At 41.9% G+C, this 27,019-nt stretch overlaps 1 protein-coding gene across 5 annotated transcripts in view; it reads left to right on the forward strand.

Annotated features, from left to right (window-relative positions):
* The first annotated feature begins 11,934 nt into the window (after positions 1–11,934).
* Positions 11,935–27,019, forward strand: part of HECTD4 (HECT domain E3 ubiquitin protein ligase 4) — a 170,542-nt gene continuing 155,457 nt past the window's right edge. For 4 of the 5 annotated variants that reach the window (XM_019977315.2, XM_070769661.1, XM_070769660.1 and 1 more), the window contains exon 1: positions 11,936–12,312. In XM_019977315.2, the coding sequence (XP_019832874.2) occupies positions 12,136–12,312 (177 nt within the window). In that variant the 5' untranslated portion in view covers positions 11,936–12,135. Of the gene's footprint in view, positions 12,313–27,019 lie in introns of all 5 variants that reach the window. The other variant, XM_070769659.1, reaches the window with a different exon arrangement.

The following is a 27,019-nucleotide window of genomic DNA, read 5'->3' on the forward strand; positions in this document are numbered from 1 at the left end:
ACTTATAGCCAACTTAATGGGACATTAGCCTCTACTAAATTTTAAGGAGTGGGATTGGGGGCTGTAAACTGCAGAGGAGTCTCCTCTTCAGATAAGCATTCTTAGCTTCCTTAGTGTCTTTTCAGCTTTTTCACCAGGCACGTACCAATACAAAATAGTGGGATTTCCCCAGTCATCACTGAATGAGTCTGTACTAACTACATGGATAAGAGCTGGGCTTTTCAGCTTGCGACTTTCCCTTCTTTCCAGTTTCTTGTATGCTTAGTTTCTTAAAGCGTATATAATAAATTAGTGTAATTAGATGCTCTTCTCCCTTGAGTACAGTACATGCTATTACACAAATAAGTGTGTTTTGATTATTCCATAGGAAGTGCTCATCTTTACTGCTGCATAGTGTAAACTTGGCGTTCTGTGGATATTTGGGTTTCTAGCATTTTAATTAAATAGGTTTCCACTGCTATGTAAAAGAGTATTCCTCTGAAACCTTTTGTAAGCTAAAATGGCATAAAGTAAAATTACCTTATGACATATCTTGCTAACAGGTATAAAATGATATAAAACACAGGTGCTCACAGTTCAGAGCAATGGTTCTAAAGTGCTAAATGCAGTTCCCAGGAAAGGAGCTTGGCAATGTCATTCCCACAGCCTAGACACACTGCCTCTATAATGGCTCTGCAAGACAGCTGTTTTTCCCCACTTTTTTTTGGTTAAAGTAGACTCAGCAGTGGGTGCCTGAGTGTTACAGTCTGAAATATGCATATAGATGAGCAAGTACCAGGAAAAGTTGGCTCAGTCAAAGAACTTAAGCCATTGTGGTTGTGCTCGTTTGTGTCCGACTCAGTTGTGTCAGTTTGTGTCTCACCCATGGACTGTTGCCTGCCAAAGTCCTCTGTCCATGGGATTTTCTAGGCAAGAACACGAGTGGTTGCCAATTCCTGATCCAGGGATCGAATCCACGTCTCCCACATGGCCGGCAGATCCACTGAGCCACCTGGGAAGCCTTAGGCAGTTCTGGTAAATGATGCCAAAGTACACTACCCTCCATGAAGGTTGTACCAATTTGTGAGTGCCCATTACCTTACAGACTCACTAAATGAAGTAGTCGGACTTCAGTTTTTAGCAATAGGTGAAAAATGACAAGATGTTAGATTTTGGGATTTTTTTGATGACAAGGTGGTGGTGGTTTTTTGTTGAACCAAGGACTGAGCCTGGGCCCCCTGCCATGGGAACGAGAAGTCTTAGCCACTGCACTACCAGGGAAGTCCGTTCATCTATTAAGATTTATGAAGTATGTTTTAATACTTCATGTGGATTTGTTTGAACATTGATGCGCTGTTTATGAAAGAAATGGCAGAATATTCAAGAGAGCAACATAAGAATCTTGAAATAACCATAAATATGCAAAAAAAAGTCATGTGGAGAAAATGTTCTCATTTTATTTATATGTAATGTGATTATAAAAATCGCCACAAGAAATTTTTACATACGTTAAAGGCAGTGTGAGTTTTTCCTTTTTTGGTTTCCAAAAAAGCTCTTTATGGTCTTAAATTATTAGCAATAAAGAGTTTTTTGTTCATGTGAGTTATGTCTGTTGATAATATACCATATTAAGACCAAATAATTATTAAAATACTTGTATTTAAATGACAAACCATTCCATGTTAATGCAATATTTTTGTGAAAAATTTCCAAAACAAAAATGGCATTGTTTCATGGTTTTGCAAATTTCTTAGCTTCTGGCTTTATGGAAGACAGCTGGCTTCTCATGCTTGCTTCTACTTTGAGTCTGTTGCTGTGTCAAATGTGTCCCACACCCTCTGGACACTTCATTTTACACTTACCAGAGAATGAATGTGAACACAGCGTCTCAGTAGCAACATGGCAAATGGCTTTCACTTCACAGATTGGTTTTATTTATTTATTTATTTTTTTCACAGATTGATTTTAAAATCTCGGACACCGAGGATTCCCAAATCATAGTTAATACCACTCTATCCTTTGCAATGTTCCAGATTCTTTGATATTTCATTTTTGGTTTTTTTTTTAATACATTTTTTGCCATCCTGCACAGCATGTGGGATTTTGGTTCCTTGACAAGGAATCAATCGAACCGACACCCCTTGCAATGGAAGCTCGGAGTCTTAACCACTGGACCAGCAGCAAAGTCCCCAGTATTTCCGTCTCTGAGATGTCCTCCCTTTCCGTCCATCTGCTTCCTGTAGCTCTGGTGCATCCGTGCAGTGCTTAGGGCAGGACTGCTTGTAGAGAACGAGGCTGGGAACCCTGTGTCTGAGATCCTGCTTCCTTAGCATCCAAACACCTCTTGTTTAGTTTTTCTGTTGCTGCTGTAGTAAGTTACCACAAAGTCTGTGACAAGTACATTCTCTTAGAGTTCTGGAGGTCAGAAGTCGTAAACCAGTTTCAGTGGGCTAGTGTCAAGCCTATGGTGGTGAGTGTGCATCCATCTCCCATGACTTGGGATCCCTTCCTTCCGGGTGCTCCAGCCCAGGTTCTTGGCGTCATATCACCTTCCTCTGACCCTCGATCTCTTAAAAAAGACCAGTGTGATTACATCCTAACTGGAAAATCCAGGGTATCTCCTTGTGGAGATAGTTTCTCCACTCACAACACTTCTGACACCAAAATGTGTGGATTTTCCCACACCAAGCCATTCTCCAGTTCTCCACAGATACCAGCTGAAGGTCCTACAGTCCTGTTCTGACACTTAACTACTTGGAATTAGCATGGACCCAAAGATTAAGGCTCAGTCTCACAAGACTGCCCCTCATGTCAGATACCAATCACAAGTACTGGGTCCCTGGGTCACCCACACTACTGTCTGAGCTACAAATAGAGGATTCTTACAAATCCATCCTAAGCTTTGATAGTTTGCTATAATGGCTCTGAGAACTCAGAGGAACACTTCACTTCGATTCACCAGTTTGCGATAAAAGGTACAACTCAGGAACAGCCAAATGGAAGCCATAAATGGAGCAAGGTAAGTAAGGGTGGTGCTGGGAGCACTGTACCTTCTCTGGGTATACTATTTCCCGCACCTCTTGATGTGTTCATCAATCAAGAAGCTCATCAAATCTTATTCAAGAGTTTTATATAGAGCTTGATCACTAGCACTACCACCACTTGCCTGCCTTTCCTTAAGTCTGGGTTGAGCTGAAATTTCCAGCCTTCTTATCCCTTGGTCTTTCTGGTGACCATCCCTATCCTGAGGCTGGGGTCTGACCCTAAGTCAACTCATTACCTTGGATGTGGTCAAAAAGGGGCTTCCCTGGTGGCTCAGATGGTAAAGAATCCACCTGCAATGTGGGAGACCTGGGGTCAATCCCTGGGTTGGGGAGATCCCCTGGAGAAGGAAATGGCTACCCACTCCAGTATTCTGGCCAGGAAAATTCCATGGACAGAGGAGGCTGGCAGGCCCTAATCCATGGTGTCACAAGAGTAATCAAAAAGAGCTCCTTACAAATAACAAAAGATACTCCCATCTCTCAGGAAATTGCATGGGCTTTAGGAGCTCTGTGCCAGGGACCCAGGACAAAGACCAAATATATTTTTGTGTTATACTGCCTTCCGTATCTTCAGATCTTTCTTAAAAAACGTTTATTTATTTGGTTGCATCATGTCTTAGTTGCAGCACATGAGATCTTTCCAGTGTAGGCTTCTGCTTGTGGCTCGTGGGCTTAGTTACCCCCTGAGGCATGTGGGATCTTAGTTCCCCAACCAGGGATCTAACCCACATCTTCTACAAGGGAAGGTGGATTCTTAACCACTGGACCACCAGAGATGTCCCTCAAGATCTTTAACTTAATCACATCTGGGTCTTCCCCAGCAGTCCAGTGGTTAGGACTCTGCTTCCACTGCAGGATTGGCAGGTTTGATCCCTGGTCAGGGAACTAAGATCCTGCAAGCAAAACACTTAATCACATCTGCCAAGTACCCTTTGCCATATAAAGTAATATGCATGAAGTTGAGGGATTAAGACAGGAGACTCTTTGGGACCATTATGTAGCCTGCATCAAGCACCAAACTGGTTACGTGGGTTTGGGGAGGAATCCTACTCTAGTCCAGGGCCTGATTACCACCTTTAGCAGCCCTAAGTGTTGAACACACCCCAGTGCTATGCTCCATGTATGTAATTCAAAATAAAAACAGGATCAAAGTAAGGAAAGGCAACTGTGTTCTGAATTGCCCATAGATTGCACAAGTATAAAATTGGAATTTCCTGGGCAGAGAAGGTATGGACTACACTCAAAAACTGTTCATTGAATACAGGTCAATTGAAAATGGTATAGAGGTTCAAGTTGTAGCTTTGGAGATCCAATGGACTTGGATTTGAATTCTAACTTTGCTGCTATTCATTTACCTTTCAGGTAATCAATGTGATCCTAATGACAAAAGCTATTGTCCTGACTATGTGCCAAGCAGTTAAAGTGTATACTTTTTTTTTTTAGAATTGTATTTTAAATTAGTTATCTTATTATTTTTTTGGTTGTGGTGGGTCTTTGTTGCTCCACGCAGGCTTTCTTGTGGTGTGGTGTGGTGACTTCTCTTGTGGAGCATGCGCTCTAGGGTGCTCAGTCTCCTGTAGCTGTGGCATGTGGGATCTTCCCAGAACCAGGAATCAAGCCCTTGTCCCCTGCATTGGCAGGTGAGTTCTTATCCACTCTACCACCAGGGAAATACTAGAATTATTTTATTGTGGTAAGTTATATATAATAAAACATACCACTTTAAACATTTTAAATATACAGTTCAGTGGCACTAAGAATTTAATTTATTTAATATATTGGGCTTCCCTGGCGGCTCAGACAGTAAAGAATCCACCTGCAATGCAGGAGATCTGAGTTTGATCCCTGGGTTGGGAAGATCCTCTGGAGGAGGGCATGGCAACCCACTCCAGTATTCTTGCCTGGAGAATCCCCATGGACAGAGGAGCCTGGTGGGCTACAGTTGATGAGGTCACAGAGTCAGACCCGACTGAGTGACTAAGCATAGTACAACACAGCACATTTAATATATATTTGTATATGTATTAATATATAGGTATTTGATTAAATATGTAAATGTTTAACATATTTTTAAATGTATTTAAGGTATACAGTCTCACAAGGGCATCTAAATTTTTATTAATAATTATTTAATTGCAGTTAAAATAGGTGGGCTTCCCAGGTGGCGCTAGTGGTAAAGGACCTGCCTGCCAATGCAGGATTTGTAAGAGACTCAGGTTCGATCCCTAGGTCAGGAAGATCCCCTGAAGGAGGAAATGGCAACCTACTCCAATATTCCTGCCTGGAGAATCCCATGGACAGGGGAACCTGGTGGGCTACAGTCCATGGGGTCACAAAGAGTTCTACACGACTGATGCGGCTTAGCACAAAATAGGTACTACTGAGAAAGTATACTGTGCAAAGAGATTGAGAAACAGGAGGACTTGTCATGTTTGGGGAGCCAAGGAATTTCTCTTAGAGGTAGCTGAGACCTGAAGGATGAATAGGAGTGTGTCAAGTGAAACAGGTGGGAAGTACAATCTAGGCCAGGGACTACCATGTGCAAAGACCCAGAGCAGGAACACCGGTACAAGGGCTAAGAACCGGGAAGAAGCCAGGGTAACTCTTCGATCAAGATTGGCTCTGGCCTAAGGAGAGTAAATCCTAAGAGTTCTCTTCACAAGGAAAAAACTTATTTTTTCATTTGTTTGTATATGGGATGAATGGATGTTCATTCATCATTGTGATAATCACTTCATGATGTAAGTCAAATCATTATGCTGTACACCTTAAACTTACACAACTGGGTGCTGTGCTTAGTTGCTCAGTTGTGTCTGACTTTGTGGCCCCATGAGCTGTGGCCCACCAGGCTCCTCCATCTATGGGATTTTCCGGGCAAGATTATTGCCATGCCCTCCTCCAGGGGATCTTCCCAACCCAAGGATCGAACTCAAGTCTCCCATATTGCAGGCAGATTCTTTACCATCTGAGCCAGCAAAGAAGCCCAAACTTATGTCAATTATATCTCAAAAACATACACACACAAAACTTGAGCAAAAACACCCTGGACAAAAAAAATAAAAAAAAAACCTTTAGGGGAACCGTCCTCATTTCTCAGATCAGGTCCCTGGCCTTCTCATCCCCTTTGGAATTACTTGTTTCAAGTCATTTTCCCATTCTAAGCTGGAGCAAGGAAAGATGCTTTTCTCCTAGAGGGGAGGAGTGCCAACCTAATACTTTGCCAGCATCAGAATACGGAATGAATGAAAAGATAAGAGTGTTTGCTTTTTTTCTTTTGAAAACTCTAGGACTGTGCCTTTTGCCCGCTTTTCCTTTGTGGGAACTAGCTTTTTAAAATTGGGGGATAATTTTTTACAATGTTGTGTTGCTTTCTGCTGTATAACAACATGAATCAGCTATATGTGTACACATATCCCCTCCCTATTGAATAAGGCCTCTGGTATCCACAAGGGGGCGAGAGAGGACGTGGCATCTTTTGGAACTCCAAGGTGCGGATTCCTCCAATGACAATTGCACTTCTTGATGCTTTTCATCAGCTTGGAGGCTCTTCCCTTGGTAACCGTAATTAAGGGAGCTCGAAGGAGAATTTCTCCCTCTGATTTTCAAATATCTTTTTCTTTCAAATTCTTTTCTCCGATGCCTCATAGACCCTCCTATGAGCTGAAGGAATTTTCCTTAAAATAAATTACAAAAAAAAAAAAAAGAAGAAAACACGGCCAACCATATCATTTGGAAAAAAGATTTTGAGTAGGTGTGTGTGTTTCCTCTTTGAGACTGTGATTAGTGAGATGGAAATAATCAATCTCCCCCACATATTCTGTCGATGTGTGTGCGTATATTTCTGTAGCAGATGTAGGCATGTATTTTTCCCTTGGTGTTTTGAAAGGCCTTAAAAATTAACATGGCTGCTTTGTTTAAAGCTATTTCAAGCTCTATTAAGACTTATCAAGGACCACTTATCTCCACCCTGCAGTTGCATTTTTGTGGGCCCGGTAAGGATTACAGACTCAATTTTAAACATTCAGCTAGTGCAGGAAAGCCAGCAGAAGGGAGAGCTATTGCAAAATCCCAGAGGGGCCCCAGCTCTAGCCAAAGCCAGTGAACACCACGTCAGCAGCTGGGGCAGCGGGGAGACAGTCTCTACCAACAAGCTCTCTCTCTCCTGGGGAGATGCCTCCCAGGGGAAACTGAAGTGCAATCTACTCATGGCTTTTCTTCCTCCTTGCTCATGCTTCTTTGCTTCCAACAGAGGGTTGTCCAGACAACACCTTCTCCTTATCCTTTTCCTATCCCAAGTACCCATTCTCAAACAGAAGAGTGGAGAGGACAATTCCAAAGAAAATAAGTCATAAATCATAAACCTTTCCTTTCTATATGATTCCATGAATGGCTGTTTCCTGTATGCATGGTGTGTCTGTGTGTGTGTGTGTGTGTATGTGTGATCTTAACTAAATTTGGATTCTCTGTATCCAGGTTTCTAGCATAAAATTCTTTTGAGCAAAGACTTTTTTCATCTTGATAATCTGTTCTAGAGATTTCCAGTAAATGGTCTCTTTTTCCATAGGGCTTCTATAAATATTAATTCATCAGCTGCCTCTTCATGGTATGGTGGCAGCCATGCAATCCAGTGACTAATTAATTACTGTTGCTAAAATATTAAATAACTATTCATTATGCAGTCTAAAGACTTTCAGCTGTGGATATGTTTTCATTCATTGAAGTGAAGGGCAATACGGACTGTCCCCAACCTAGGACAGTTCGACTTACAGATTTTTCAACTTTACAGTGGTGGAAAATGGATATAGTTGATTTTGCTCAACTATAGACTAATGTAAGCATTCTGAGCACCTTTAAGGTAGTGCAAGCTAAGCTATGAAGTTCAGTGAGGCCTTCTATTTTTTATATTTTCAACTTACAATGGGTTTATCAGGACATAACCCCATCATAGGTCAAGAAAGATCTGTAATTCCTGGGCATCTTGACTCCTTATCTTGAAATATAAACAATATGAGGAGGAGAATTATTTTGAGCCACACTGCTGCTGCTAAGTCACTTCAGTCGTGTCCGACTCTGTGCAACCCCATAGACGGCAGCCCACCAGGCTCCCCCGTCCCCGGGATTCTCCAGGCAAGAACACTGGAGTGTGTTGCCATTTCCTTCTCCAATGCATGAAAGTGAAAAGTGAAAGTGAAGTCGCTGAGTCATGTCTGACTCTTCACAACCCCATGGACTGCAGCCTACCAGGCTCCTCCGTCCATGGGATTTTTCAGGCAAGAGTACTGGAGTGGGGTGCCATTGCCTTCTCCATTGAGTCACACAAGGCTATTTAGATTCCAAAACCTGAGCGTTCAAAAATTGTGATGCCAGACACAATTGAAATGACCTTTGACAGAGGAATGGATGAAGAAGATGTGGTACATATATACACAATGGAATATTACTCAGCCATTAAAAAGAATGAAATAATGCCATTTGCAGCAACATGGATAGACCCAGAGGTTGTCATACCGAATGAAGTAAGTCAGACAGAGAAGGTGGAATACTATATGACATCCCTTATATGTGGAATCTAAAAAGAAATGATACAAATGAAATTACTAGCAAAACAGAAAGAGACTCACAGACTTAGAGAATGAACTTATGGTTGCTGGGTTGAAGGGATGGTTGGGGAGTTTGGGATGAACATGTACACATTGCTGTATTTAAAATGGATAACCAACAAGAACCTACTACATAGCACTAGGAACTCTGCTCAATGTTATGTGGCAGCCTGGATGGGAGGGGAGTTTGGTATATGTATGGTTGAGTCCCTTTGCTGTTCACCTGAAACTATCACAACATTCTTAATTGGCTATACACCAATACAGAAGAAAACGTTTTTAAAAAACAAAGCTGGGATTATAGACTCAAACTAGGTTCGCATCTGAGATTGGGTGTTTGCTGTCTGTGAGATATTGATTAAAGCATCCAACTGAGCCTTGGTTTCCTAGCCGAAAATGGGGGTAATAATATCTCCATTCTGTATACCTCCCAGGATTTGATACTTGCTAGGAGCTTAACACGTGCATGTGGGATAAATATCCTGAAAATGAAATTAACAATCGTTGAAAGGCACATGAGATTGTTACAGTGCAATGCATATGAATTGCTTATTTGGGAGGGAGGCAGAAGAGAATGGAGCCAGTCAGGGGTTCAAATCTCAATTCTGCCAAATTCTAGGTGGGTGCAAGTCACTTAATTCTGAGCTTCAGTTCCTTGTAAAATGTAAGAATACTCAGAAGGATAGTATGATAGAAATATGAGTGGAGGTACCTCCATTCCTAGATGTTCAATAGATTTTGTTTTTTGCTTTTATCAAAAGTAATGCAAGCTTGAGAAAGAAAATTTGGAAAACATTGCAAAGCACAAACCACTCATCTCCCAGTCAATGCACTGCTGTAAATGTAGTGCATCTCCTGTAAATGCATTGCTGAAATTTACCAAAATATTGTCAGACATGATACTTTCCCTGTCTTTACATCTACAGTCATGCATGCATGTAATTTTAAAAATGCAGTCTTACAGCAAGCACAATTAAATTTCAAAATTTCTTTACTACTTTAGCCTGATTTTTTCCATTTACCAATACATCATCAACATTCACTTGTATTAATATTCTTCATAAGCATTATTCTGAATGGCATCATAATATTCCATGTTTCAGATATACCATTATAATAGTTAACCAGTCCCACACTGTTGGGTATTTAATCTGACTATAATTTTTCCTCTTATAAACAATACTGAGCTGCACATCCCTGTGTGTTCAACCTGGACTGTGAGTCTGATAATTTCCTTCAGACAACTTCCTCAAAGTTGAATTGCTGGATCAAAGTTTGCTCTTTAATGCTCTCATTCGTTCGTTCTTTATGAAAACTTTTATTTTTTAGAGCAGTTTTAGGTTCACAAAAAAAACTGAGGATGCAGAAATATCAGACATACTCCCTGCTCCAATGCATGCATAATCTCTCCCATTTTCACATGCCCCACCATGTGATACATTTGTCACAACTGATGAACCGAACTGACACATCATAATGCCTAAAGTCCATATTTGACATTGTGGCTCCCTCTTGGTGTAGTATATTCTATGATTTTGAAAAAATGTATAATTTCATGTATACATCATTATTGTATTATACAGAGTACTATTCACTGCCCTGAAAATTTCTGTGCTCTGCCTTTCTGCATCCCTCCCTTTCTGCATCCACTAGCTACCAGTGATCTTTTTATCATCTCCATAGTTTAGTCTTTTCCAAAATATGATATAGTTGGAATAATACAGTGTATTGTCTTCTCATGGTTTGGTAGTCATTTCTTCTTTGTGCTGAATAATATTCCATTGTCCAGATGTACCACAGTTTATCTATCCATTCACTTCCTGAAGGGCATCTTGGTTTGGCAATTATGAATAAAGCTGCTATAAACTTCCCTATGCAGATTTTTAAAATTTTAAATTTATTTTAATTGGAGGATAATTGCTTTACAATATTATATTGGTTTCTGCCATACACCAACATGAATCAGCGATAGGTATACATATTTAGCCTCCCTCTTGACTCTCCCTTCTACATCCCACCCTTCTAGACTGTCACAGAGCAGCTGATTTGGGCTCCCTGCCTCATACAGCAAGTTTCCACTGGCTATCTAATTTTACATATGGTAATGCATACGTTTCAGTGCTACTTTCTCAGTTTGTCCCATCCCCTCCTCCCGCCACTGTGTCCACAGGTTGTTCTCTATGTCTGTGTCTCCACTGCTGCCCTTCAAATAGGTTCATCAGTACCATTTTTCTAGATTTCACATATATGGTTAACACACAGTCCTTGTTTTTCTGACTTACTTCACTGTGTGTAATAGGCTCTAGGTTCATCCACCTCATTATAACTGACTCAAATGCATTCCTTTTTATGGGCTGAGTAATATTCCATTGCATATATGTACCACAACTTCTTTATCCATTCATGTATGGATGGACATCTAGGCCTGTGCAAGTATTTTGGTGGACATATGCATTCAAGTCCTTTGATACCAAAGACTGCTTTTTTTTTTTGAAGTATAAAAGCAATACAAAGATCATCTTACTTCAGCCATTCCAGGCTAGTTCTGCTCTGTGTGGCAATTCATATTAACAGTTTAGTACATAGTCTCCCACACATTTTTCTCTAAACACATAGTTCTTTCCTTTCTTCTTTTAATAAAAGTGGGATGGCTGGCATATTTTTAAGGTGTATGTCAATCAGTGTTGAATAGTGATGGAATATAAGAATAATTTTAACTCCCTCTTGGAGCATTTATTAAGGGCCAGACACCAGACATTGTGACCGGTGCTTTATTTTCACCAGGTTTTGAGTGCTTATTGGGTACAAGAATTTGTAGTGAATATGTAGCACCTACTGTGCGTTTCGACCAAGTGCTTATGAACAAACTGCAGCACCTACTGTGAGCCATATTTTTGCATATATCTTATTTAAACGTACAAGCAGCCCGTGAACTTCCACGTGTCTGCCCAGGTGCCCACGGTGGGACTCGGGCCAGAGAGAGAGGGGTACACACATGAGCAGAGGGGAGGAGAGTAGAGGAAGGCTGCCCTCTTCTCCTGGAGTAATGCAGACGTAGGGCGCCCTGGAAGTGTAAGGACGTGGGAGGTCACTCTGAGGGCAAGATGCAGAAAAAGGCTAGGCGGAGCTCCAGCCAACCTGGCTGTCGCCGGGCCTTCGGTAGGTGGGCGGGGCCAGATGAGTGGGCGGAGCCGGTATTGTCCGCTCCGCGGGGCATGCTGGGAGCCCCGCCCCCAACATGGCGCCTCACTGACAGTTGGCTGCCGAGCGGCAGAGGCGGATCCTGTTCCTCAGGGCGGCGGCGGCGGCGGCGGGGCCGGGGTCTCCGGGGCCAGGGGTGGGAGGATGGCAGCTCGGACCTCCTAGGGCGGAGCTGCACGGTCTAGGCGGCGAGCGGGGCGCTGCAGGCGGGCGCGGCGGCTGCTGCCATGGACTGGTGAACTCGGCGGCTCTTGCTCGCATCTCGCAGAGCCGAGCGGCTGCTCCTCACAGCCAACCCCTCAGCCGGGGCCATGGGCTCGTCGGCGGCCGCGGCGGCTGCGGCGGCTGCGGCCGCGGACTCCGCGCAGTGGCTCTCGGTGAAGGAGGAGACCATCTTCCTGCACGACGGGCTGATCCGGGTCACCGACCTGGCCGAGCTGCCCAGCGAGATCCTCGGGGCCCCGGAGGCCGCCGACACCGACTTAGAGGTGAGCGAGGCTGCCCCCTGGCCTCCACCATCAGATTAGCCCACCCGGCCCGCACCCCTGGGGTCGGGCCTTCTTTCCGCTTCACCCCGGACCCCGAGGGCCCCAGAAGGCTGCCCTGGCAGGTGTGTGTGTGGGTGGGCGCTGGGCAGGCAGGTGCGGGCCGCGCCGCTGGTCTGCAGACCACCCGGGGCCTCAGGCCCGCCGGGGTTTCATTTGTGGTTTCATTTTGAACATTCCGACTCCTAGCACTTTATTAGACCATCACCCGGCCCGGCCTTCACGCCCCAGAGGAGCAGCCGCCGCCTCCCGGGCCCTATCTCCCCTCCCCCACGGGCCCCTCGGTCGCACTTCCAGGGCACACCCAGGCTGCTTAGCTGCGGGGTCTTTTTAATTTTAACGCTTTACATCTCTCCCCATGTTGTTATACCCCAGTGCTGTGTGTGTGTGTGTATGTGTGTGTGCGTGTGTGTGTTGTTTATTTTTCTCGGGAGAAGGTAGTGGCAGCTGCCAGTCGGTGATGGGCATTCCAGCAACTACTGTGTGTCGTGCGGGTATTGGCACGGGGCCTTTGTCAGGGAAGCAAGCTGGCTGTGTGGACAGCGAAGGGGGATGCTGCGGCGGTCCTCAATGCTCTCTCCGCAAGGGTCATGAACGTTTTAGGCCGCAAGGCCTTTCTATGATCTCGGGGGTCGAGGAGAAGCCCAGGCTTAGAAGCCGTGGCAGGTGCAAAAGCAAATCTCAGCAGTTGTGCCGCTGGGTTTGGGGGCAGAAGGAAACCAAATATGCTGGATAGATGGGAACTTTGCACCGACTTCACTTGGTTCCCGTGTTTGCCCCGGGGTGGGAGCTGCGTTAGGATCGGTTGATCCAGGCACTGCCCCCCCACCCCACCTCCACTTTGCGGGATGACATTTTGACGTGTAGGAAGCATCCAGTGGCACGAAATTCTTATTGTCGCAAGGAGGACTCTCAGGGGTAGGGCGCAGAGAGGCTGGCCTGTCTGTTGGCTATAAACGGAATGCGAGGAATCTTTTTGTGTTTTGCGGTTTTGCAGGCACTTTGGCTTTCAACACAACGATCATTTATAGAAACGGATTAAACCCCATTACTGTGTGTTTCTGGAAAGGGCAGTGACGGGATCCCGTTGGCGGAGACATTTGCATGTGTCTGAGATGGGAATACCGTCCTCTGTATTTTTGTGTCTGGATTCGAGGTTGAGGTTGCAGCATTTCCACTGTGAACTCCTAATGACTTGTTTTACAGTCTAGCTACCAAAAAAAGGCATGTGCATATTGATAGGGAATTCCTAACATGGAATTAGAGGTTTATCATGTCTCATTTGGGCCTTTTCTATAAAAAGCAAGGTGTGTCTGAGTGTCTTATCTGCTTGAAAGCTCAAGGGGCATTATGCTATGATGGTGGAATCTTTGGATTTAATTGGCTCTCTTGTAGGTGAAATGTGGAAAGCTCTTTGTTCCTCAAGACTAAGTTCACAGATCCAAAATTTTTATATGTATGTAGTTTATTTATTTTTAGGATTAAAAAGTGTAGGCTCCATTAAAAATACGTGAAGTTGGCTTTCCTAAGATGTTTACTGTATAAATGTACTGAATATTTGCCAGGTATTTCCACAGAAGAATGATTTTAAAAGAAAGAACCTCTCTGGCCTGGAAGTTTTTTTAAAACTCTTAAACATTTTTTTGTTGTCTGACCTCTCAGAAACCAATATGTGTATGGATGATAAACACTTCTGACTATAGTCAGAACTTTTTTCATTTCTTTCCATGTGTGATACAGGCAACATAGTATCAGGAGAAGCTGCTAAGAATGTTTTGTTAGATTTGTGTTTTGTGTGGGTGTATTCACATTTATTTATTTAATAACAATAATGTTGATTAAGTATGTCATATGTGTCAAGCATTTATTAAATTCTCAAAGGGATCTTGGCTTTTTTAAAAAAGGATCCTGGTAGCTAAATATTGTTACCTGTTTTAACAGTTGTAAATATTGTATCCGTGTACAGATGAGGCAAGTAAACTGCAGAGCAGGTATACAGTTTACTCAGGATCACATAACTGGAAAAGAGAGCCTGACATTAACTCAGCTCTATTTGGTCTCAAACATACCTGCTACTAATCATGTATGTATGATGCTCATGTTTGTAATTATTTTAAATTCAATAACTGGTTAAAGATAGGGTAATAAACAGATATCTTTATTTCCTTTCTAGTGACTTATTCTTTTTATTTTTGAGGAAGATTAGAGGTTCATTAACTTTTTAAAAACTAACTTTTGGAAACTTCCCTGGCAGTCAGTGGCCAGAGCTCTGCGCTCCTAATGTAGGGAACCCAGGTTCAGTCCTTGGTCAGAGAACTAGCTCCCACATGCCTCAACTAAGACATGGAGCAGCTAGGTAAATAAAAAACAAAACAAAACACCTAACTTTTGAAATGCTGCCACCCCTATGTAATATATTCTTCCAGGCCACACCTTCTAGTGGACACCTGGGTAAAAATGACCGATTTTTACAGGATTTTATAGTTATATACAATCTTTCAATTTGGGATTAGAAAGATGAGACTCAAACTGAGTTAAGTGATTTATGATTGGCAACTTTCATAAGACTGCACTAGCTGTAACAGTCTCAGAATTTTAGGAGGAACCTTAGAGATATTTGTTTCTCTCATTTTATTATTAAAAAAAATTTTTTAAACCAATCTCATTTTTAAAATTTATTTTTGATTGAAGGATAATTGCTTTACAGAATTTTGTTGTTTTCTGTCAAACACCAATCTCATTTTTTAAAAATGTTATTTATTTTGGACATACTGTATGGCTTGTGGGATCCTAGTTCTCTGACCAGGGATTGAACCGAGGCCCCTCAGCAGTGAGAGCACAGAGCCCTAACCATCACACGGGCAGAGAATTTCCTTCCCCTCATTTTAGAGAGAAGTTATCTGAGATAAGGAAAGGTTTTGGCTTGGAGCAAGCTAGTCCCTGATGCCGGGAAAGATTGAGGGCAGAAGGAGAAGAGGGCGTCAGAGGATGAGATGGCTGGATAGCATCACAGATGCAATGGACATGCACTTGGGCAAACTTTGGGAGATGGTGAGGGACAGGGAGGTCTGGCGTGCTGCGGTCCAGGGGGTCGCAAAGATTCGGATGCTACTGGGCGACTGAACAACAACAACAACATAGCTAGTTATGGCAGGGCAAATGACTAGACCCTGGCTTTCCTGTCTTTAAATTCCAGTGTTCTTTTCATCTGTAAGTGTAGCTTAAAGTTAAATGTCAATCTGAAAAAAGAACCCATCCTGAAAAGTAGATCAGCATTAACTTAGCATTTTAATTTAAGCAGTAGCAGGGCATTTGAATTAAAAAAAATTTTCTTCCCTGTGAATTCTAAACAGAAGGGTTTTTGTTGTTGTTGTTGGTTTGTTTATTTTTCAGTAAATAGTGTTTAATCAACAAATTCATTCAAGTGTTTATGGAATTTAGAGGTGAGCCGAGCCTACTGTTGTGAGGTGAGCATAGCAAGGGGTAGATAAAATCCTTGTTCTTAAAAAAGCTTTTATTTTAGTGGGGGATATAGACAGTAACCGGAGAAGGCAATGGCACCCCACTCCAGTACTCTTGCCTGGAAAATCCCATGGACGGAGGAGCCTGGTAGGCTGCAGTCCGTGGGGTCGCTAAGAGTCAGGCACACTTTTCACTTTCATGCATTGGAGAAGGAAATGGCAACCCACTCCAGTATTCTTGCCTGGAGAATCCCGGGGACAGAGGAGCCTGGTAGGAGGCCGTCTATGGGGTCGCACAGAGTCGGACACAACTGAAGCGACTTAGCAGTAGCCGCAGCATAGACAGTAACAAATATTGTTTAACGTAGGACTTGTATACATTATGTCAAATGATAAGTGCTATGGAGAAAAGTGTAGCTGGGTAAGAGGGATGGAGGGTAATGGGGATGGGGGAGGGCCCTGTTTTACATGCAGTGGGCAAGAGAGGAAAGCCTGGGATGGCATTTGAGACCTGAAAGAAGTGAGAGTGTCAGTTTAATGCAGCTGTTCAGTCGTGTCCGACTCTCTGCAGCCCCATGGGCTGCAGCACGGCATGCTTCCCTGTCCATCACCAACTCCCGGAGCTTGCTCAAACTCACGTCCATCGAGTCGGTGATGCCATCCAATCATCTCATCCTCTGTCATCCCCTTCTCCTCCTGCCTTCTATCTTTCCCAGCATCAGGGTCTTTTCTAAGAAGTCAGTTCTTCACATCAGGTGGCCAAAGTTTTGGAGCTTCAGCTTCAGCATCAGTCCTTCCAGTGAATATTCAGGGTTGATTTCCTTTAGGATTGACTGGTTTGATTTTGCTGTCCAAGGGACTCTCAAGAGTCTTCCCCAACACCACAGTTCAAAAGTATCAATTCTTTGGAGCTTAGCTTTCTTTATGGTCCAACTCTCAACATCCATTCATGACTACTGGAAAAACCATAGCTTTGACCAGACAGACCTTTGTCAGCAAAGTAATGTCTCTGCTTTTTAATATGCTCTCTAGGTTGGTCATAGATTTTCTTCCAAGGAGCAAGCGTCTTTTAATTTCATGGCTGCAGTCACCATCTGCAGTGATTTTGGTGCCCCAGATAATAAAGTCTGTCACAGTTTCCATTGTTTCCCCACTATTTGCCATGAAGTGATGGCACCAGATGCCATTATCTTCATTTTGTAAATGTTGAGTTTTAAGCCAGCTTTTTCACTGTCCTCTTTCATGTTCATCAAGAGGCTCTTTAGTTCCTCTTTGCTTTCTGCCATAAGGGTGGTATCATCTGCATATCTGAGGTTATTGATATTTCTCCCAGCAGTCTTGATTCCAGCTTATGCTTCATCCAGCCCAGCATTTCACATGATGTACTTTGTATATAAGTTAAATAAACAGGGTGACAATATACAGTCTTGATGTACTCCTTTCCCAGTTTGAAACCAGTCTGTTCCATGTCCGGTTCTAACTGTTGCTTCTTGACCTGCATACAAGTTTCTGAGGAGGACAGTAAGGTGGTCTGGTATTCCCATCTCTTGAAGAATTTTCCACAGTTTGTTGTGATCCACATAGTCAAAGGCTTTGGTGTAGTGAGAGTGTACCGTATAGCTAGTAGAGGAAGCACATCCCAGACAGAGAACAGCAAGAGCCAGCTCACGGAGAGGGAAGCAGCCTTAGCATCCATAGTGTGGATCTCTGAGCCCAGGAAGCAACGGGGGAGAGGAGAATGAATGATTGGATGGAGGTGGGGGCTGCAGATCAAGCAGGGCCTGGTAGATAGGAACTTTGAATCTACTCTGAGTGAATTAAAGATGCAGAGTGAAGCTCTTTCTTGGCCTTTGAAATAGCTGTTGTTTAGTCACTAAGTCCTGTCCAACTCTTTTGGGACCCCAAGAACTGTAGCCCGCCAGGCTTGTCTGTCAATGGGATTTCCCAGGGAAGAATACTGGCCTGGGGTGCCATTCCCTCCTCCAGGGGATCTTCCCAACCCAGGGATCAAACCCATGTCCTCACTGACAGGTGATTTCTTTACCACGGAGCCACCAGGGAAGCCCCTTAAAATAGCCATCTGTATTTCATTTTATATTGTTGGCAAAAAGTGAAAGCATGCAGGAAGTTATTTGTTAAGTGTTGAAATAAATATAAATATAAGAGAAATTAAAAAAAAAGCAATAGCTCAAAAATGACAACTCAAATATTATTGAACTCAAAATATTTTGCATTACATTTCATAGTACATTAGTCCTTCTAAACAAAAGGGAATTTACAAGGAAAAAGCATCAGTTCTGATTCATTTCGACCCTATGGACTATAGCCTACCAGGCTCCTCCATTCATGGAATTCTCCAGGCAAGGGTACTGGAGGGCGTTGCCATTTCCTTCTCCAGAGGATCCTCTCAACCCAGGGATCGAACCCAGGTCTCAGTTTCTTTGTGGGAGTTCCAAAAGATTTCAGCCTCCTGTCACATTTTACTTTACAAACTCCAAGTGGGGACAAGCAGCATACATATGGGTGTTGGTAGAGATACTAACTGACTTGCTTAAGGTAGCCAAGATATTTTTTACTCTGTAGTTTAGATTAATTTTGAACCCAAGCATTTTGCTTAGTGTTTCTCATTTTTCATTGTGTTTGTTTATTAGGACCCCTTTCTTCATCACCTCCCCGCTCCCAACCCCCAACAACATGTAAAGACTTCAACATGTATGTTCAGGGCAGCTTTATTTGTGATTGCCAAAAACTGGAAATAATAAAAACATCCATCAACAAGTGAATGGGTAAGCAGATGTGGTACACCCGTATAATGGAATACTACTCAGCAATAAAAATGAACGAGCTGTTGATACTGACAGCATGGATTTATGCTGAGTGGAAGAACCCAGTCTTACAAGAGTGCACACTGTAAGATGTATATGACATTCTAGGGAATGTGAACTAATCTGCAGTTACAGAAAGCAAATCAGTGGTTGCCTGGGGATGGAGACAGGCAGGAAGGTTTGGGAGAAGGGATTACAAAGGTCCATGAGGAAATTTTTGGGCTGATAGTAATGTTCCCTATTTTGATTGTGATGATTTCATATTGTAAGTGTACATATGTCAAAACTCTTCAAATTGTACACTTTAAATTTGTGTAGTTTATTGTATGCCAGTTATACTTCAATAAAACAAAACCCATGGAAGCCCAGAATACTTTATTAACGGAGAAGGCAATGGCACCCCACTCCCGTACTCTTGCCTGGAAGGCTGCAGTCCATAGGGTCGCTAAGAGTCAGCCACTGACTGAGCGACTTTACTTTCCCTTTTCACTTTCATGCACTGTAGAAGGAAATGGCAACCCACTCCAGTGTTCTTGCCTGGAGAATCCCAGGGACGGGGGAGGCTGGTGGGCTGCCGTCTATGGAGTCGCACAGAGTCGGACATGACTGAAGCGACGCAGCAGCAGCAGCAGGAAGTGAAAAAGACTAAATATCTCTTTGATTTGGTATTGTCTTGTCATATAAGGGAAGGAACATTTTGGGCTTGGAGGTGGTCAGCTGAAATAGACAAGGCTTTGAATACTTACATTACGCTCAAATAAAATCTTTGAGATGATATTTAAATTCATAAATGTTGATCTATTCTCCTAGGAGGATACTACCACCTGTTTATCCTTTGGTCAGAAATCTTTGGAAAGTGTTTATGTACTTTCAGAGAAATTCAAATTCTAGATTTGGGAGAGTTAATGAGTAAATGAATAAATTACCTTTGTTCAGCAAGAGAATTAATTATCAGGTATTTAATGAGCACTGGAATAAGAGTCACTGAATTTTGGTACAGTTCTTTCAGTTCAGCAAATGGCTCAGTGGTTCTCAGGTGAAAGAATATAAAAAGGAATGTTTACACGTGTATAACTGAGTCACTTTGCGGTGCAGCAGAAATTAGCACAACATTGTAAATCAGCTATACTTGAATAAAAAATAACATTCTCAGGCCTGGCTGGCTAGCTACGAAGTTAGGATGAAGTATCTGAAGACCTTGGGAGGTAGTATTGCCTAGAGGTTACAATCAGATTCAGAGAGTCAGACTGGGATTGAAATTCTAGCTCTGCACTCTTACTAGCTGCGTGACCTTGGGCAAGTTCAATTACCTTTGCTCATCCCTGATTTCTTCCACTGCAACATCTCTGTCATCATTGTCACCACCTCTGCCACCAGGAGGACGACAGTGTCAGCATATTGCAGGCCAGGCTCTGTGCTAAGCACTTCCCACCCACTATCTCATTTAATCCTCACTGAAACTTTATGAGGTTGGTATTATTGTTATTTATTTTACAAATAAGGAAGCCATGGCACAGAAATGAAGTCACTTGAGGAAGGTCATACAGTTACTAGTAATGCTGAGGCTGAAATAGATCTGGCTGATTCCAGCCCAGGGTCGAGGCTTGAAAACCATTGTTAGACTGCCTAGTCATCTGTACTAGGGAGATAATAATAGGGTTAATGTAAGAATTAAATAAGAATGGATGTGATTATGTACTTACAGTGTATACATTCTCTTTGGAAGGTGCTATGTTGCTGAAGTTATTTCATGTATATTGAGTTAACTGCCTGTTGTATATGAAAGCAAAAGTATCCCATCAACATTTTTTTTTTCTAGTAGTGAATAATGGGTATTGTGCTTTTTTGGTGTGTTTATGATCCCTTTGGAATATTCTTCCTTCCCAGTTTGTTTGGAATCTGGCTGGCAGATGAGATAATAGTCTTCATTCAGTTCTCCTCGAATTGTATGCCTAGGCTTTTGCTAAATAAATCAGTTCTGATTATTATCTGTCTTCTTGACTTCCATATTGGCTATCACAATATACCACCAGGGCTACTGGGTGAATTGTCACGCACCTGTTCTTTCCTAAGTCTGGTAAGGTGCCTGTGGTGATCACTATAAAGGGACTGTCAGTTCCTGCATATACCCCATGCTGTCTTTCCCCTTTGCCCCTCTTTCTGGATTGTTTTTAACAATGGTGGTGGTGGGGTGAACACAAGGAGTGTAGTCTGCTTTGCAAGATGTTTAGTCAGTGGTTGTAGACAAATGTAAATAACAGCAGGTGATCAACTATGAGACAAATGCATAATTACTTAGAAAGGAGAGAAACCTGCAGAAATCGTGTAACTATTACTTTGATCCTGCATTTTTAGCATTTTTATGTGTTCATTATATTTTTAAAAACCAGCACATGAATACATTCTTATAAAAAATGCAGGGGAAACTGAAGTTCCTTTTGACTACCATCACTAATCCTGTCTTCATCTACTCCCCAGCTCAGTTAAGACAATGATAATTTTTTTACATACTTTTCAAGACCATTGTTGAATGTGTATGTTTGTGTGTGTGTGTGTGTATACATGACACTTTTTTATTATTTTTCTTTTTTGCATGAAAGATTTGATGCTAGACATATCTTTGTATAACTCACTTCTTAAAAAAAAAAAAAAACAACTCAATGGTTTGGTTTTCTATGTCTCCATATGTATATAGATCTACCACATTTTTTAAGTGCTGCACAAGACTCCAGAAATACCATAGTTTATTTAGCAGTTCCCCTGTTGACGGATGTGTTAGTTTCCTGTTGCTATGCTAACACGTTATTACAGACTTAGTGGCTTAAAACAACATGAACTTACCTATTACATTTCTGGAGATCAGAAGTCCTAAATGAGTCACCTTGAGTTAAAGTCAGGTGCTGACAGATCTGCTTCCTTTTCGAGATTCTAGGGGAGGATGCATTCCTGGGCCTTTTTCACTGTTTCTAGTGGGTGCCTGTATTCCTTGGCTTGTGGCTTCTTCCTCAAAACTTGAAAGTACATCACCCTCGTCCCTGATCGGTCATCCTACCTTCTCCTCTGACTGACTCCTTCCCTTTTACAAGGTCCCTTGTGATTACATTTAGAGCCCACCCAGATAATCCAGAGTAATTTCCCCATCTTGGGGTCCTTAATTTAATCCCATCTGCAAAATCCCTTTTGCCCTCTAAGGTCACATTCACCGGTTTGAGGGATTAGGGTACAGACATCTTGAGGGCGGTTCATTATTTGGCTTCCCACAATGAGTATTTTTTGTTTGTTTGAATTCAGTTTTTCTCTCTTTAAAACAGTCCTTCAGGGACTTCCCTGGTGGTCCAGTGGCTAAAACTCCACACTCCCAATTTAGGGGATCTGGGTTCGGTCCCTGGTCAGGGAACTAAATCCCATATGCTGATCCTAAGTGCACGACTGAGACCTGGTGCAGCCAGATAAATATTTAAACAAACATACGGAAATGATCCTTCAGTGGATATCCTTGTATGCCTGTTTGTGCACATGTGGGAGTATTTCTCTAGAGCAATTTCTGAGAAGTAGAATTGCTGAGTCACAGGTGACCATTTTAAATTAGAATAGATACTGCCAAGTTGCTCTCCAGAGTGGCTATCCCAGTTCATGCACCCAAAGAACAGGGCTTCTGATAGGCCTCTTTTCCTCACACCCTCGTAGAACATATGGATTTGCTTAAATTTATCATTTGCTTAAGCCAGTGGCTTTTGCTCCCAAAGATGAGTCCAATAGATGTAACTGGGTACCTGCACATGCGTGCCAAATCCTAGTCAGCTGAAAGAAGCCAGAATTTTCTGTGAGGTTGCCTAGCTGTTATCACTTCACTTCAGAGAACTTCTCTGGTGGCTCGATTGCCTTCACCTCCTGGCATGTACTCATGTTAGTCAGTAATCCAGTGAATACAGACTATGTCCATATATAGGCAGGCGAGAGCAACAGCTGTGTATTCTGATGGTCTGGGGATGCTGCCAGAGGCCAGCAGAGCCAGGGAGCTGCCCACCCTGGGAGGAGATGCAGTGGCCCCCAGTGAGTGTAGAGTGCGGAGTAGCTGTTAGGCAGACTGTCTGGACTCAGATTGTCTTAAATTTTTCTCTTGTACATGCCAATGTAAGGAGTAATTCTCTGTTTTTTACCCTGTATGGAAAATAATTGATAGTAAGTTCATTATATTTTTATGCTATCAAAACTTTTTTGATTATAAATAAGTAATACATGGATGTCATAGAAATTGGAGGGAGTTCTAAAGGTATAAGAGAGAAAAGAAATATCCTTTGATTGCGCTATCCAGAAATAGCCATATTAACTCACTTTTTAGTAGTTTCTTCTTAAATTCACATTTATATATATTATTGTAAATCCAAAAGATTTTTAATGTTTGGAGTGTAATTTTCTTTTTTTTTTTTTTTTTGAGTGTTATCGACAAAATTTGGTAAATTGCTAATTTGTGGTAACTTAAAAGTATGTTTCAATCAACTATACTTCAGTAAAAAATAAAATTAAAAAAGGAAAAGCACCAACAACAACGAAGTGTGTTTCTGCAACCCATTGTTATTAGCAGTTATAATTGAAGGAGATTTTTATTTAATACAGTGCTATATGATTCCTCTCCCAGTAATGTTGAATATTTGTGTGGAGCTTTGAGTTTATGAAGTGCTATTAAAGCACAATTGTAGAATAATTAATTAATGTTCCATGATGGGACACTTTAAAGTGGACACACTTGAATCCCTGGTGTTTCTACTGAAACCTGCAGTTGACTGAATTATTAGGTCAGAGCACAGTGTGTAGCAATTTTAGATTAACAATAAAGAGATATGGTATTTGCAGACTATTTTATGCAAATTGTAGGTTTAGCAACCCTAATAACTACAGATTCATGGTTCAAGTAGTGGTTTTATACCAACAAAATATCAATATGAACTTTCAACTTGTATTTGTAATGGACCTTTTCTGGGTTTTCTTTATTTTCTTTGAGCTCTGTAGTTTGCATGACTGATTTCAAATGAACAAGGTCTAATATAAAAGGTATAGCTATTTATAGGACAGATAGAAAATCTGGACCTCCTATCTTTAGATATATTTGCTTTTCTTACTTGTGAGATAAAATCATTAAGAATGTTAAAGGAGAATCTGTGTCAGCATATTTTTATCAAAACAGTGGCCTCTAACAGAATAAATACCTTCTTTAGTTCTTGATATGAATTCTTTCCTGATTATCCAGTTGTGGTGTGGCTGAAAGACAACTACTGGTTTATTTAATCTGAAAAGGAGCAAAATATGTGATAGAAAGGTAAATATACATTTGGGGAACTTTGAAGGAAGTTTTTTTTTTTTTGATGAGCTTATAATAAAAGTTTGCTTTCCCTTAGGGGAAAGGGATTCTGAACATGAATAGAATTCGATGGGGGAGGGGGGGAGTCCCATGAACTTGTATGGGGAAAATTATATCTTTATTTACTACTACCTTTAGCTAGAACTCAGCATTTCCTTCATTTTTAAATTTAATTTTTAATTGGAGGATGATTGCTGTACAATGTTGTGTTGGTTTTTGCCGTACAACAACGTGAACCAGTCATAACTATAACTATATATATACATATGTATATGTGTGTGTGTGTGTGTGTATATATCTCCCCTTCCTCTGAAGCCTCCCTCCCACCCACTTCCCCAGCATTTCCTTCGGTTATGAGTGGAGTCAACAAACCCTAGTATTGGCAGTACCTGTGACCTTGTAACCAGTTGTTGTCCGACTCTGTGACCCCGCCAGGCTCCTCTGTCCATGGAATTCTCCAGGCAAGAATACTGGAGTGGGTTGCCATTTTCTTCTCCAGGGGATCTTCCCAATCCAGGGATTGAACCTGAGTCTCCTGCATTGGCAGGCAGATTCTTTACCACTGACCTGCCAAGGAAGTCCATAGAAATCATGAATATTTTCAAATCATATTGCTATTATGGTTGCTGAACATATCTTGAAGTATTAAACAATACTTGTGGTGGTGCTTGCCTCACCACCACTTGGAAATTATGGCAACTGTTAGATCTTGTTATTCCAATGTATGAATTAATAATGAAGTTTCTGATGTCACAGATACTTTCTTAAAGTATTTTGGTAACTGTATTTTAGTATACTGTAATTGGTTTTTATAATTCCATGTGTTTTGTTTTATGCATTTAAAAATGTTACCTGAGAAGGGTTGTCGGCATCACCAAACATGTGAGGGTTAAAAGCCCTTCAGAGATAGACTCTCTTTCTGCCAGCATCTCTCCCTTTTTGGTCACAGTTTACTGAAGACCAGCATAGTTTGCAATTGTTTGAAATAAAAGTGACCACATGTTGGAAAATTCTTAATGTTTTCTGTGGTTGCAAATGTTATTCTCCTAGTTTTTTCCATTACCTACTAACTGTAAGCTTTTAGCTAATAATAATTTTCCTGGGTGATCTGATTTTTGCCCATTTGCTAAACATGGTACCATTAAAAAGGAAACTTTTTTAAAAAAGAAAATTGAATACTTGCTAAAAAATGACAAGCAGTTCTTTTGAAATAGAACAATTTTTTGTTAACCAAATATTTTGGGGTTTTCCCCCCTTATCTGGGGAGAATGTTGGTCAACAGAAACTATGGAAATAAAAATTAATCAACGTACTTTATATTGGTATCTTATACTGCTAATAATGAACCATTTTAAACAAATGGCCTCAACCAGTAACTGTTGGTATCCCAGGAGAACATTATTTTTTTAAGCTCGAAAATAATTTGTTTTCATCTCTGTAGAGTACAGTTATGTGATTGTGGTTTCTTTTATGGTTCAAAGTGTTATTTTATGCTTGTATTGTCAAAGTTTAGCAGTTTTATTTAAATAGCCTCCAGAACTATACTGTCCAGTGGGTACATGTGGCTACTGCCCACATGTGGTTATTGAGCACTGCAAATGTGGCTAGTCAGAGTGAAATGTGCTGAAGGTGTAAAAAACATATCAGATTTTGAGGATTCATCCAAAAAAGTTGTAAAATATCTCCCTTTGCTGTTGTTTAGTTGCTAAGTCATGTCTGTCTCTTTGCAACCCCAGCAACTGTAGCCCACCAGGGTCTGTCTGATTTCCCAGGCAAGAACACTGGAGTGGGTTGCCATTTCCTTCTCCAGGGGATCTTCCCGACCCAGGGATCGTACCTGTGTCTCTTGGATTGGCAGGTGGATTCTTTACAGCTAAGCCACCAGGGAAGCCCAAAATATCTCCCTGCTGCTCCTGCTAAGTCACGTCAGTCATTTCTGACTCTGCGACCCCATAGATGGCAGCCCACCAGGCTCCCGTCCCTGGGATTCTCCAGGCAAGAATACTGGAGTGTGTTGCCATTTCCTTCTCCATTGCATGAAAGTGAAAAGTGAAAGTGAAGTCGCTCAGTCGTGTCCTACTCTTTGTGACCCTATGGACTGTAGCCAACCAGCCTCCTCCATCCATGGGATTTCCCAGGCAAGAGTACTGGAGTAGGTTGCCATTGCCTTCTCCGAAATATCTCCCTAATAACATCTAAATGGATTAAATGTAGAAATGATAGTATTTTGGATTAAATAAAATGTATTATTTAAATTAAAATATACTAAAATTCATTTCATTAATTTCTTTTTATCTTAAGTGTGGCTGCTGGAAAAATATTAAATTCCATATGTGTTCCACCTATTGGACAGTGCTTCTGTATACATAGGTCAGCCAACTATGGCCCCCATGGCCATATCCAGCTGTCATTATAAATAAAGTTTAATTGGAACATACCCAGTCCATCCTCTACGTAGTATCTGCCTTCATGCTACAAGGAAGTTGAGTGTTTGTGACAGAGACCTTATGGCCAGCAAGCCTTCCAAGGGTTTCCATACATACTATTTTCATTTCATCCTTTCAGTGGCTTCATGAGACAGTAGAGGAGATATTGATTATTTTAGGAAAAAAGACTAAAAGAAGTGAAATGATTTGTCCAAGGTAATATAATTAGTTCGGAGAAGGCAATGGCACCCCACTCCGTACTCTTGCCTGGAAAATCCCGTGGATGGAGGAGCCTGGTGGGCTGCAGTCCATGAGGTCGCGAAGAGTCAGCCAGGACTGAGCGACTTTACTTTCACTTTTCACTTTTATGCATTGGAGAAGGAAATGGCAACCCACTCCAGTGTTCTTGCCTGGAGAATCCCAGGGACAGAGGAGCCTGGTAGGAGACCGTCTATGGGGTCTCACAGAGTTGGACACAGCTGAAGCGACTTAGCAGTAGCAGCAGCAGCAGCAGCAGCAGGACTCGGTTTCATTTCTTGAAGCGATTTTCCACTATAACTCTGCTTTAGGTAGCATTTG

Source organism: Bos indicus, chromosome 17 (assembly GCF_029378745.1).
Source record: "Bos indicus isolate NIAB-ARS_2022 breed Sahiwal x Tharparkar chromosome 17, NIAB-ARS_B.indTharparkar_mat_pri_1.0, whole genome shotgun sequence".
Classification (NCBI taxonomy): domain Eukaryota; kingdom Metazoa; phylum Chordata; class Mammalia; order Artiodactyla; family Bovidae; genus Bos; species Bos indicus.